Source organism: Strix aluco, chromosome 3 (assembly GCF_031877795.1).
Source record: "Strix aluco isolate bStrAlu1 chromosome 3, bStrAlu1.hap1, whole genome shotgun sequence".
Taxonomy (NCBI): Eukaryota; Metazoa; Chordata; class Aves; order Strigiformes; family Strigidae; genus Strix; species Strix aluco.
The window spans coordinates 41,033,913-41,047,610 of NC_133933.1; the positions used below are offsets into that span (position 1 = coordinate 41,033,913).

At 36.3% G+C, this 13,698-nt stretch overlaps 1 protein-coding gene across 5 annotated transcripts in view; it reads left to right on the plus strand.

Annotated features, from left to right (window-relative positions):
- HEATR5B (HEAT repeat containing 5B) overlaps positions 1 to 13,698 on the plus strand; it is a 61,286-nt gene that overhangs the window by 25,682 nt on the left and 21,906 nt on the right. For 4 of the 5 annotated variants that reach the window (XM_074818261.1, XM_074818265.1, XM_074818262.1 and 1 more), the window contains exons 20-26: positions 823 to 1,012; positions 2,374 to 2,543; positions 4,902 to 5,046; positions 5,900 to 6,139; positions 7,993 to 8,244; positions 10,287 to 10,468; positions 11,567 to 11,635. In XM_074818261.1, coding sequence (XP_074674362.1) covers positions 823 to 1,012; positions 2,374 to 2,543; positions 4,902 to 5,046; positions 5,900 to 6,139; positions 7,993 to 8,244; positions 10,287 to 10,468; positions 11,567 to 11,635 — 1,248 coding nt within the window. The remainder of the gene's footprint in view (positions 1 to 822; positions 1,013 to 2,373; positions 2,544 to 4,901; positions 5,047 to 5,899; positions 6,140 to 7,992; positions 8,245 to 10,286; positions 10,469 to 11,566; positions 11,636 to 13,698) is intronic. The other variant, XM_074818264.1, reaches the window with a different exon arrangement.

Sequence of the window (13,698 nt, forward strand, 5' to 3'; positions counted from 1 at the left end):
TTTTAAAGGCAGGTTTTCCAGCTCATTCCTGAGAGTCTAGCTTTGTAACCATAATATTCTTTTAACTTAGTCTTTTCAGTGCAATTGCATCATGTATTTAATGGAAGAAAATTCTGAAATAAGATCATTTAGTAGAATATTATGGAGAGATAGCTAATGCTTTCAAGTCTGTCAGGGGAATTTATTTCCTATGAAACATCAGTGACCAAAAAGACTGTCCCCTTGCCCACTTATTTTGACAATTGCAATAAATTATTTTGCTCTTTTGTTATTTACTTATCTTGCAACTGAAATAGGTTAATCTTTCACCATTTTTTCTCATGCTGTAGTACACTGATGATGAACAACACTGTTAGAAAATTCATGTGAACCTTTCAACTTGTCATGAAAATCAGTTTCTACTGGAATGTCAAAGGCACTCCCCACTAAGAACTTTGTCAACTGCTCATTTCAGACTCTATATCCAGTTTTATGGCAGAATGATTCTTCTTTCTCCTAAGAGTAACTCTTCTTTTTTCCTTAAAGTTGGTGTGTTGTTTGTATTTTTCTTCCTCAAAGTGCTGAACTATTTTTTGCTCAAGTTCTTTATCATTTTTATTTCCATTATCCCCAAAACTGCTGATAGCCAAAGAGTGTGCTAGAGATACTTAAATTCTCAGGTGACTGCTTGAGATTCTGGGACACCTGAAACACTTCTGGAGTCAGAGTAGCTAACTAAACATATTTAAGCAAGGACATACAAAGCTAGGCTCGGTCTGCTTACAAAATTGTTTAAATTTCCTAAAAGTATTACTGTAAAATACTCCTCTGTTTTTTTGATAGACCTGGTCTCTCCATTCGCTTGCCTTGATAGTAGATTCTAGTGGACCAATGTACCGTGGATATGTGGAGCCAACGCTTTCCCTAGTTCTTACTCTGCTCTTAACTGTTCCACCATCGCATACAGAAGTACATCAATGCTTAGGCCGATGTCTTGGAGCTATAATAACTACTGTTGGGCCTGAGTTGCAAGGTTAGTGGGAATTTGAGGGGAAAAACCAAAAAATCTAATTTGTATGAAGATAATACATCGCAGTCTTAAATGAAAGTAAGTAAATTTTTGTTTGTTGCAGGTTGGGGGGGGTGTTGACAAATTCAGTTACAGTCCTGCAAGCAACCTCACTTCTGATTCTACTTATGACTGCTTGGGGCTTTTTTGACTGCAGTTTGCGATTTCTATAAAGCAATTGCCGTGATGTATGGTGTTCTGGCTAATGGTAAATTTGCATCGTAGGTAAAAGATGAAAAACACCCTTGCTGTATGTTTTGCCGCTTACGTTTTTGTGTGTAAGTGGGGCAAGAGGCAAGATTCTTCCTCCACTGTTTCTACACATGTTGATTTTATTTTTAACTGGTGGCAAGAGCTTAAGTTTGATGTAATTGATAATATTGTGAGCTATAACTCATTTCCACTCATTCCTGATATTCTTAAGTTGCTGTACCCTTACTGTAGAGAATAAGATCTTATCATGACAAACACTGTATCTGAAATTCTGTTTTTCAGATGGCAAAACCACAGATTTGTAACTTGGTCAAACTGGGATTTTTAGGCATATTTATAGGATGGTCTTTGATGCAGTGCCAGAAAGCCAGTCACTAGTGAAATTTTAACTCTTAAGTAACTGGACTTAAATTTCTAATTATGAAGAATTTTTAGATGGTTTAATTGGACTTGTGTATCTGCTTGCTATGTGTTAAGCTTTTCATCTGGAGTGTCATTAACTTTTAAAATAAAAAAACAACTTATGTAGAATGTCTTCTGCAGGTTACATTTTTCTGTAATTCAATATTTTTTTATAAGCTTGATGCAGGTTAATTCTTAAAATACAGAATTGGATTATTTTTCAAATTAAATACTGTTCTTTTGAACATTAATCCTATTAGAGCAGTGCAACTCATCTAATGGAGCTAACTAAAATCACCTGCATACATGTATGCTAGCTTAAGTGTTGTCTGATATTTTAGGAAATGGTTCAGTGTATGAAACGTTGCTCTCATGTATAGAATGAAAGAGACTTTCAAAATATAAATTCAGATAATTTTACTAGTTTTATGTCCTTGAAAGATATTCTCAAAATATTTCTGACTGAAGATCATTGATCCAAAATTTCATTTGGACAGGACATTGTTTAACTGAGCTAAAAAAGAGATATTGAACACTCTGTAGTGTTTCTTTGAAGTTTTCTAGATACTAATTTGCAGTAGGAATTCAGAAAAGTTGAATGCTTTCTGTGAACTTTGAAGCATTAAAAATTCTTCTTTCTCAGAGGTTTAAAGTCTACAGTTGTCATACAAAAATTGTGCTGTGTTAAGGATATTGTATTACATCATTAGGTAATGGAGCTACAATTTCAACAATCCGTTCTTCCTGTTTGGTGGGATGTGCAATCACACAAGACCATTCAGACTCGCTTGTTCAGGCAGCTGCCATATCTTGCCTTCAGCAGCTTCATATGTTTGCACCACGGCACGTCAACCTGTCCAGTCTGGTTCCCAGTCTTTGTGTGAGTACAAAATGCATCCCTTTTGTTCCTCAAAGTTTTATGTATGTGCGTATCAGAGGACAGGAGAAGTACTTTGCAAGATGTCAAGATGCCCATATGTAATAAGCAAGTGACGTTTGCAAAAACACTGGAGTGTAATAAAAGGATGTCTGTCCCTGAGCCATTAGATCTTTCAGAATGCTGCCCAAATTGAAATCATAGGGTCTGATTCTCTTTTGCCCTAGATAGCGCAAGATGGCAAGCATTTATATATAATATGACTGAGTAAAAAGATGCTGAAATGCTCTGTTTCCTCCAACTGATTGCGTGCACAGAGGGAAGTGAGTGAGTTGGGGAAAGGTAGGAGGTTTTGGATTTATTTTACCACTGTTGGCGTAGTAGATGCTGACATTCAAAATCTTGTGCTACTGTTGTTAGCGTTGCTTTCTCACTTCATTAGTGTTCTGTCAGCAAGTCCTGGCCTAAGCCTGGAGTGAGGCAGAGGCTGGAACCCAAAACATACCAAATAACGACTATAAAAGGAAAGGTGGTGTCTGTTGGTGTGGGTGTTGGGTTTTTTTTTATTATTACTATTTTTAAAAATATTTTTAAGATGGTTTAGTAGTGCAATACTGAGAAATTTGAAAAGCTTCTCTCTAACGTCTGTTGGATGTTTTGCAAAGTTCTTTGTGTCAGTCTTTGTGGAACTGGTGGTTCTGTGTTACGTGGAGGAGTGCGATCCTACTTATGTCAACACTGGACCTTTTACTTCATCTGCCATCCAGACTTCCTCTAGGGCATCCTTTCATTGTTACATGCTTCCCTCCCTGCACTGACCCATGGTTCCCCCCCACAGACTCTGGAGCACTCCTGGGAGTGCAGTGTGTGCCCAGAATGTCAGTCGTCCTTTCACAAAATTTTGCATGAAAGGGATTCTATGTACCCAAAAGTAGGTAGACCCTTTTGTATCAATACTATGTACAACATGACAAGCAGTTCATATAGCCATTTACTCTCTAAGTACCAGTGGGTAGTACTACAGACAATACAGTTCATATAGCAATGACTAGTACTGTTTTGAAAACTTTTCCCAGGGTTTTTTGCTCTTTCCTGTTCCATTATGGTCCTCTGCTAAACAAAAGCCATTTTCCTTCTCTTTTCTCATATTCCTTATTTCCAAGTCATACTTAGTTTGATAAGTTTTCCTCTGAATTGTCTAGTGCATTTATTTATACTGCAAATACATATATACATTGGCAAAGTCTGTCTTACCTGCCCTGTTAGCAAACTCTTCATTGCTTTCTAACTCACTTTTGAATTAAATTAATGCCAGGTATCAAAATTAAACAACACATTTCCATAATCTAGTTTCATTTCTTCTTCCTGCATTGGCTTCAAAACCACTGGTTGTTTGGTTTGTAACTTAAAATGGGAAATACTCTTTCCATTAATTAAATCCCCGAAATGTTCTGTGTTTTAGTTCCATTAAAACAACCTCAGTGTGATATTTAGAGGTTCTTTAAAGTTTGCTTGTTTTTTCAGGACTAAAATCTTGTATATTCATATGTGGAATAAAGATTTACTGTTAAAATGCTTTATAAACTGTACAGCCCTTTCATTTAGGAAAGCAATTTCCATCCACATAATAACCTAATACTGAGAAAGCAAGTGTGTATTCGGTTTATTAAAAACAAATTCCCCAGGGTAAATAAAGAATCAGAGTTTCTTAAAGAGCACTCTTCATCTCTTCCACTGTGGAAAAACATACAGTTCTCTGTGCAGCTACTTCCCCTCAAGAAATAGGGACCATGCACAATTCTTCTATAAGAAAAATATTTACTTATACTTGAGGTGATTCAAAAGCAATTAGAAGCCAGTGTTCGTTAGCAAAGAAGTCTGAAGCTGTCTTATTGAGAGGCACTTATAAAAACTTATGCTATAAATGCTGTTACAAGTTTGAAATAAAAGTTTTTATGATAGCTGTTGTGTGGTGTATCTGATGATGGCTTTTTGTTTGAAAGAATGTGATTTACAGCTATAACAGAATATGAGGTTGAGTAGTACTGAAGATTATGACAGACGGGAAGGCGTTATTAATGCATCTAAATCACACTGGAGCAGTAGTTCCAATATTTAAGCTCTTACCTCTTTAACCAGATAACAGCTGTCAGCTCTGTGTATGTCAGCTGTATTTTCATATTTGTACATTATAAAAAGTGCTTACTTCTGAACTTTCAAGATCTTGTAAAGAGCTTGGTACCCAGGAGCTCACACATGGGCATATAATTGAAAAGTAGAATGCTGTTAGTTCTTAGCTGTGCTGACTTATTGATAAGGGGGTGCAGCAGTTCACTCACCTGTAATGGTTCTGATTTTTAGGTTCATTTGTGTAGCTCCCACTTGCTGCTTCGCCGGGCCGCGGTTGCATGTTTACGACAGCTTGCTCAGAGGGAAGCAGCAGAAGTATGTGAATATGCCATGAGCTTAGCAAAAAATGCTGGAGACAAAGAAAACTGTGGCATCAGTAAGTATTTCTTCTAGGTGGCCTTTTTGTAACAGTTGAGGGCACATATGTGTGCGTATGTGTGATTTGCCTTCAGAGAGGGGAAGAAAAACCACAACACCACCACCCCCCACCCCACCCCCCAAACAGAAAGACACCCTAAAACTGTCCCTTCCAGCTCCAGTAAATTCTGGCCACATCCCTGCTTACCTGTTGAATTTCACTCAACTTTTTGTAAAGTTTAGACTGAAACTTCTCTGCCCCATTAAGACTGACAGTCAAAACAGGGAACACAGTGTATATACAGGGGAAACATTTTACAGTTTTTCTGGTATATTGAAATTGCTTCTTTGAAAATTGACTTAATTGTATGCTGTTTGAGATACCTGATTATGTTATATTCTGCTAGCAACTTGCCTGCAAAGCCTATGGACTTTGCTGGTTGGTTCAGTTCTTACATGTATCATTTTATTCTGAAAATAGGAGGCTCAACATTGTTGATCAGCACAGTCTTCATACAAACATAGAATCATGAGCTTACTCAAATCACACCAGTTAAGTCTGTCTCTGGAAACATTCTTCAGAGTCCAGTACTTAGGGTTTATTACAAATTCATGGGGTATGTACCTTGAAGATAGATTGTTTTATTTTTCTTTTTGAAGTAATACTAGGAGTTATTTGCCTTGCAGAAAATAAATTAAATTAATTGCTGTATTAAAATCTTTCTAATGTTAATTCAGAAGAAATTCAGTAACATCTTAGTGTATCATTGCCTGAACACACAAATACACAATGTCCAATTCTAATCTGTTATTACAAATTTTAAAACTTGAGTTACTGATTTCAGAAAAGATTTCTCATTATCACTTTGCAGATATTAATCCTTTTGCACCAGGAGCTGGTTCTCGGCGAGATGCTCATTCCCGGCATCAGGGGGTTAATATAACAGAGACAGGCCTCGAAGGTGTCCTTTTTGGAATGTTGGATCGGGAGACTGATCGGAAGTTGTGCTCAGATATCCACGATACTCTGGGACATATGCTTTCATCGCTGGCAGTAGAAAACCTGTCCCACTGGCTAATGCTTTGTAAGGATGTCCTTGCAGCTTCCAGTGGTAAGTGTTCTACAGTGTTCACATAAAAGACAGTATGTCCTTAGTATTAGCATCTTCTGGCAATATTTGTTTGGACCTTGTCTTTTACCCTAGTTAAGACATAGCTTATATTGTATATAGAACTTCAATTATAGTGCATTAAAATTTCCTTAGAAAGAAGAAATCATCAATGTTAAGTTTTAGAATATTGCTTTTAAGATTAAAATGTTAGCTGCCTTGAAGTAGCATTTCTGTCAGAGAAGCAGCGTGATTATTACTTTGACACTTCAGTATCTTAGCAAAAGCAGGCGTACTCTTTTTAGTCTTTATACATCAGGATCGTACAGAAAGAATAGTGCTGTACATGCCCTGAGCTTTCTTTTATGAGGTTTTGTGAGTTACTGATGTGATGATGGGTTACCATGGTGATGAAACTTTTGCTTGTTGTTCAGCTTTGCAGACTTGTTTGCACAGATCTTGTCCTCTGAGACCTTATTCCTGTTTTTCAGCTTGCAGGATGGCTGTGACACAGATACTGCTCATTTCCCTTGCATTTATACTTGTTTATTGGCATACTGTGTCTTAATCCTGAAGCTCTTTGTAAATGTTGCCAGCTTTAGGTTTACTGATGAGTAATGCTACCAATGATTTCTTTATGCGGTGTAGTTACCATGTATCTGCCCAGTGAGAAAGACCTCGCTTTCCGAGTTCAAAGTTGGCATGGCCTTTTCTTATTTCATGTGGGATGGGTTTTAAAGTTTTTAATATGGTTGTCCAATCTCTTATTTATTTATTAGTAGGTGAAATAATCTCTGAGAGAACCATATTTAAATAAATTTCTCTCAGCTGTACTTCAAGCCAGCAACTTCATTTTGAACTCCTTTGATTCAGCTGACTGGCATATGAACAAAATCTGGTTTGATTTTTAAGCAGAGATTTACAAATCAACCACACAAGGTCCTGGATGCTTTCTCAAAACACTCTTCTTGTGAATTGGCATCATCCATGTTTGATTTGCCATAGCCTCTTTCTCTCTTCATTGAATTCTTGGCTCTTCAGCTGCTTAAATTTAGACTTTCTAAGAAGCATGCCTTAGTTGGGATGGGTTACCCTTGCAATAATTTCTTCTCGTTCTCTTCTAATTATTGCCAGAGTAATTTTTGTCAATATCTTGGCATTTTGCTAATTTAGACCTCGTCATTGAGATTTTATGTTCTTCTGTCTGAATAGTCAAAGTATATATGCACGTTCGGTGAGTGGGTTTTTGTCCCTGTTTGGATTTTTGTTTTTTTTAATATGATCCTTGAAGTAATTTTATTTTCTGAAATGAAGTCTCACAGTCACACTCAACATGCAAAGATTCTTTTCTTTCAGCACATTTGTGGGTGCCATAAACTGCCTACTTGGCTGCATATCTGTCCCGTGGCATGGAACCTTGTAGTTTTGTTTCAGTTTAACATGCACTCTAGCTTTTACTTGAAGCATGAGCTGAATAGTTCAAAGCCAAGCTGATTCTTTGGTTCTGAGACTGGTAATCTCCTTACCCTGTTTATTGGCAATTTAATAGATTAATTTTCAAAGCTGAGGAGTTTAGACTTGGGATTCAGCTATAGTTGGTATCTGTGGAGAATTAATGTTACAGGAATTTATTTCATATCATTTAAGCCAAATAGAGGGTAATGTAGCCCAGATTAGAGGTGAAAAACATCTCTTTTACAGATATTCCTGTGCCTTTTGACATTTTTCAGGTGTTGTTTCAACAGAAGAATTAGTCTGTTTTGAATGTGAGTGTAAGGAAAGGCATGAATATATCCTTAGCTGTCTTCTGTGGAGTGTAACAGTGGGATTTTTTTTCCAAATGTTCTCTGTTGTAGACATGAGCACTGCTGCTCCCTTGGGAGGAGGGAAGGATGAGGAATCAGAGAAGAAGGATGAGATGGATGATGATACAATGTTTACCACCTTGGGTGAAGAGGATAAATCCAAGCCTTCTGTAGCACCTCGTTGGGCAACTCGTGTGTTTGCAGCAGATTGTCTGTGCCGAGTTATCATGCTGTGTGAGAATGCGAACAAGGCCCACTTTGATCTGGCACTGGCTCGTTCAGCCAGACTTAAAAACCCAAAAAGTAATTATAGAATGTGCATGTTTTGGTTTTAATTTTTTATTTTATTTTTGTCACCTCTTCACAGTAAGATTACATGATCAAGAAAAAAACATAAGCAGTTATCTTTTCATTCAAATAGTTAAAGGCAATGGCCAGCAAAAGTCAATAAAACTGTAGTTGTATAACCACTTGTAGTTACCGTACCATGAACACAAAGAATGAGGTTTGCTGGAGAATATAAATTTTGACAGACTGATCTGCTTGGAAAAAAACCCCTTAGATTTGCAAACCTTTTCTCCCGTCTGGAGTAGAAGCAGTAAACTTCTAGCTAAGGGTGAGCTGGGAACAGTTTCTGAGTTTAATGTAATGATAGCAGTGAATTAGATTTTAGGGATTATTTTAGTGTCTCCAGAATGAAGGTGTACTAGAAAAGAAAAAAGAGATAAATCCAGGTAACTATTTCTGTGGCATTGGTTGTGAAGAGAGGGATGTGGGAGGGAGTTATAATAAGACATGAACTCATCTGCTTTATAAAAGTTCATTTTTTTTGGTATCCATGAGAGTGATGAATATTAGTTTTAAAGCTCATGGTCTGAAGATACTTTTATGAGTTAGGGGATCAAAATTGAGAGGTCAGAAATGACATAGCTGTTTTGTGAAGAAATGTTTTTCTAACAGATAGTGGGAGGTTTCTGTCGTTGAGTTGTCGACATGTATTGGTTCTAGTGCATAGTGATAATTTGATTTCACCCCTGTAGTGCTCAGGAGGACTTTGTATATGTAGGTTGAATATCATGAGCATCCTAGAATGCATGGGATTAATGGATTTTTAGTGTCTTATGCTGTTGAGGGTGTCTGTTATGAAACAGAGATCTATCAGGTCTTTGCTTGTGTTGCTTTGATGCAGTCTGCCTCTAGCACTATGCATTGGTTTTGTGAGAATCTTGTTTCTGCCTTGATTTGAGGCAGAGGCCGCTGAAGACAAAGAGGGAAGAGTTTTGGGAGAGTTTATTTTGAGATGGCATTGTATTCTAGATTAAAATCATGAAATAACTGTTACTTATAGGATCGTTCAAAGGATTGCATATAATCTGAGAATTTACATCTCTGAATTTATTTAAAGTGAATTTGATGTGTTTGGTATTGTTGTAAAAAGGAAAATTCAGCAAACTTCTACCCCCCAACTTCAACTTCCAAAATATTTAAATTTTACTAACATCTATGATGGTCTGAAAAAGACTTTACTACTTCGTAGTTTTTAATTGATTTCCAGTCTTTCTTTACTGACATGCCTTTGAAAAGTTTCAACTGAAAAATAAACTTTTCTTTTTTACCTTGAGACTTGAAAATAGGTAGAGCTTTCATAATTTGTGGGTTTTATTACTCACCCTGGATATTATGTTTTCAAATAATTTATTTTTGTCTTAGTTGTACAACATCTGGTAATTTCAAATTGAGAGTAAAGAAAGAAATAAAATTAATAAATAGAGAAGAATAATCCTTTCAGAAGTGCTACTGAGTTTTATGTATTGTTCTCTTCTGCATGTTGTCTGCTGCTTATTTACAGCCTTGGATGTGTCTTCTGGGAGCAGAACTAGCAGCATACTCAGTTTTTAGGTGTTTAAACTTGATGACGTTTTCCTTTATCAGCAGGGGTCACTATAAGCATAGGGCTCGGAACAGGAACTGCCTCGAAGATTTTCTGTAGGTTTGGGGGGGATCACTAAAATTAGCTTTACTAAAGCTCTCTTCTAAGCTACTCAGCCACGTTTACATACACTATTCAATGCAATTGCTGTATATCATATATTTAATTTTGTTTAAAATTTGTACTTAATTTTTAAAGTTGTTTTAGGAATAAAAGCCCTTGTATAACTTTAAGGGGGGGGGGGAGAAGAAAGAAAAATAGGTTACATTCTTTCCTGCCTTTTTCCATACCCTAAACGTGGACATTTGAAAAATAATAGGCAAAATTTGTACATGTCAATTAGGAAAACATACAAATATCTGTCATTTTAGCTATCTTTTAAGTTACTAAATAGTTCTTTCTGTTTTGTTCTAAGATGACTTTTTAGTACTCCATCTCTCTGACCTTATTCGAATGGCATTCATGGCTGCGACTGATCACAGCAACCAGTTACGAATGGCTGGTCTTCAAGCTCTTGAAGACATTATCAAGAAATTTGCATCAGTTCCTGAGCCAGAGTTTCCAGGCCATGTGATACTGGAGCAGTATCAGGCTAATGTGAGACCTCCTTTATAAGTTCAGGAAATTGTATATTTATGCCAATATGCCAGTATTAGCTTTGAGAACATTTTGTAACTTCAGAGATCTGTGAAGAGATTTTTGTGTGTGAAAATGTACTGAAGAGACACTTTTTTCAAAATTGTATCTCTTTCTATTGTAATTTAGCAGCTGACGAAAGTAAAAATTCAGTAGCTGTTGATTCTTAAAAGCCAAATATTACAAGTTAGATCTAATTTTTGGTAAGAGTGGCATTTCATTTGTAGAATTAGGAACTGGGAAATTCAGTTTTATTAGATTTAGATCCTAGTTCCAGACTGAATCTAATAAATCTTTTTTCCTGGGAATTAATGAATATATTTCTGTTTTGATGAAAACTACAAAAGAATAGGAGTGGGAGGTGGACAGCTGAAGATTTCTTTTGGGGTGTTACTTTATTTTGTTGCATAGCTTAACTCTTTCACCTCTTTTGTCTTCACTGTGTCTTCAAGATCTCTGCAAATACTTTTTAAAGACAGGCTTTCATCCTTTTCACTTCCTGCCATTTTCTTCTTCCTTCTGTAGTGCTTGTAACCATTGCTTCTGTCTCTTTGACTTGGTTGCTTCTGTTTCAGAAAAATGCTGCCTTTTAGCGACTGCCTAAAAGGCTTTTTTGTCAGCATTTGTAATTTTGGGAACTTGATGAAAATCCAACCATGAATATTTGATTTCACACCATTATTCCTTTGGACATCAAAAAGTTACTGGCATCTTAAGCCTTAGCATAAATTGCACATGTAATACTTTAATGATTAAAAGGATACTCATTAACAGAAGGAAGGTAATACCACATATTTGACAAAGCTAGCTGAGGCTTAAAAAGGCAATGGGCAAGCAGGAAAAAACCGGTTTAGGACTTGGTGGTTGTTGTTTAAAGAACACTATTGCAAATGTCTGCTAGACAGCAAGGATAAGTTTAGGGTGTAACTGTATTGCCAGAATTGGCAATCTTGTCTTGCTTGTTCTGTGTACGTGCTTGAGCCTTAAACAAGGTGAGATGAAGAATGTTTTGTCACTATTGTTTTAATTGGATTTTAAAGTTTTTCTTCCTATCAACAGGTTGGAGCTGCTCTGAGGCCAGCTTTTTCCCAGGATACACCGTCTGATATAACTGCAAAGGCCTGCCAGGTAGAGGAAAATATTCAGATAGTACAAGCCAAACTGATTTTCCTTTTCTTTGGAAGAAGGATGCAGAAGAAAAGTAGTAGCAAATGGCTAGAAGATTTTGTAAACTGAAGCTGTGATGTTTCTGCAACATCTTTTGAGTCTCCTAGTAATATATTTTGTTCCTCAGAAGTGCAGAAATCCTTTTAGGGAGCTACATCGGAAAATATTTAGTCTTTCTGAAACTAATTATGTCTTCCTGTCAATTCTGCATTTGTTGCTAAAAGAAAACAAAAAGAAAGTCTTTCATAATGAGACCAATAGTAATGTATTTATTGCAGTGCCTTTCAGTCTGATCAAATATTCAGATTACTGATAATTTACCTTTAGGTACTAAACTTCCATTCAGATTAATACTCAATTTTAGATTTTTAGAAGATCTGAGCTTTCTCGTTACAGTCACGGAGAGGTTGTTACTAATGAAATTTCAGTGAAAGATTTTTTTTTTGTGTGTGTGTGTATGTGATTTTTTTTTTTTTTTCGTATGTGGTCTTGTGTTACTGTAGTTTAAATTGGCTATGAGCAACATAGCTCTAGTAGTATCTGGCATGTGGTTTACACAGCTAAATTACTACTGTAGTTTAAAGCAACAGTTTAATTAGCTATGCAAACATCAGTTTTAAAGCTATAACTTTGTGTATGAGTTTTGTTTAGTAAATCTTGGTCCACCAGGACTGTGATTTTTGTGTTGGTTTATACTCTTAATTTCCAGCAAGACTTGTAAGGATAGATCAAATATGGCATAATTTGGTATCTATACATAGTAAAGAATATGTTCAACTTACCTTACAGAATGTTTCTGTGAATTTAAAGTTAGATGAAGCAGGCAGTTTGTTTGAAAGTATATGACTTTTGTAACTTGTCAAAATCTTTGCTATTCAACCAGTTTCAAAGTGGATGTGTGCACTTACAGGATCAAATGGTTGGAGGTTAAGTTTGGATATTTAACTCTCTCTAGAAATTTCATGGACAGAGATGAGCTGCACTGAATGAGTTTTCTTTTGTTTTATGTCTTTACTGAAAGAGCTGTTGACTTGCTGAGCAGCAGGAGTGAAGCTGATCTTAGTCCTACTGTGAATAAATTATGGATTTGAGACAGATTTTCAGCAGCCTTGTCCTGTGCACCTCTGGGACACTTTTTTCATTTACTTTACTTTAAATATGTCCATCATTCAGATCATGAGAGGCCCTTCCCCAGCAACTTTCATGGAACTGGTTCTCTAAAAGCAAAATAAATAAATTGGAGATAGGACAAAAATGCCATGAAAAAAGAGTTTGTAAAACCTGAACCGCTGGAGTTCTGTGGGGTTTTTTGCTTCTGTTCGTCATCCTTGTATAATCACCACCAGAATCAAAGCAGCTCTTCTGAAAGAATTTGTCCCTTTTTGTAGAAAAGCAGCTGCACCAAAATTCTTGTATTGCCTGTGTTATGTCTGGGCATGAATGTGTTTCAGAGGAGGAATGATAATGTATAACACTAGACAGGAGCTGCTGATCTGTATGATGCCTGTATTTTAAGTTACCTGTTTAATTCAACTGAAAAGTGTGGACACACAGAGCTGTATCTACCATGTCTTGTATTGATTGTTCTAGATTTAGAACTGTTGGTTCCAGATCAGAGCCAGTTATTTAAAGATTTTTATTTCACTCCTTTCTAGGTGTTGACATTAATGATGTTGAAAGCTTCTCATTAGAATGGAGCCTTAATATGTAATTTGAGAGGTGTGGGTTTTTAAAGATGTACTTTTATTGATTGCTGTCCAATATATTCTTTGCAGTGAATGCAGTGACCCATTACCTGAATGATTTGACCAGACACTTGGGAACAGAATAAAAAAAATGTTATTACCTATCTATGGAGGATTAAAAAATTATTTTAAATATCTTTCACGTATCTATTAAGTTCAGTTGTAATATGCTTTGCAAATACAGCCTTTGTAACCACTCACCTGAGCAATTCTGTTGTCTTGGTTGGGGAGAAAAAAGAAAAACCTTGGATTTTTTTATATTAAGCAGGAAGAGGGCTG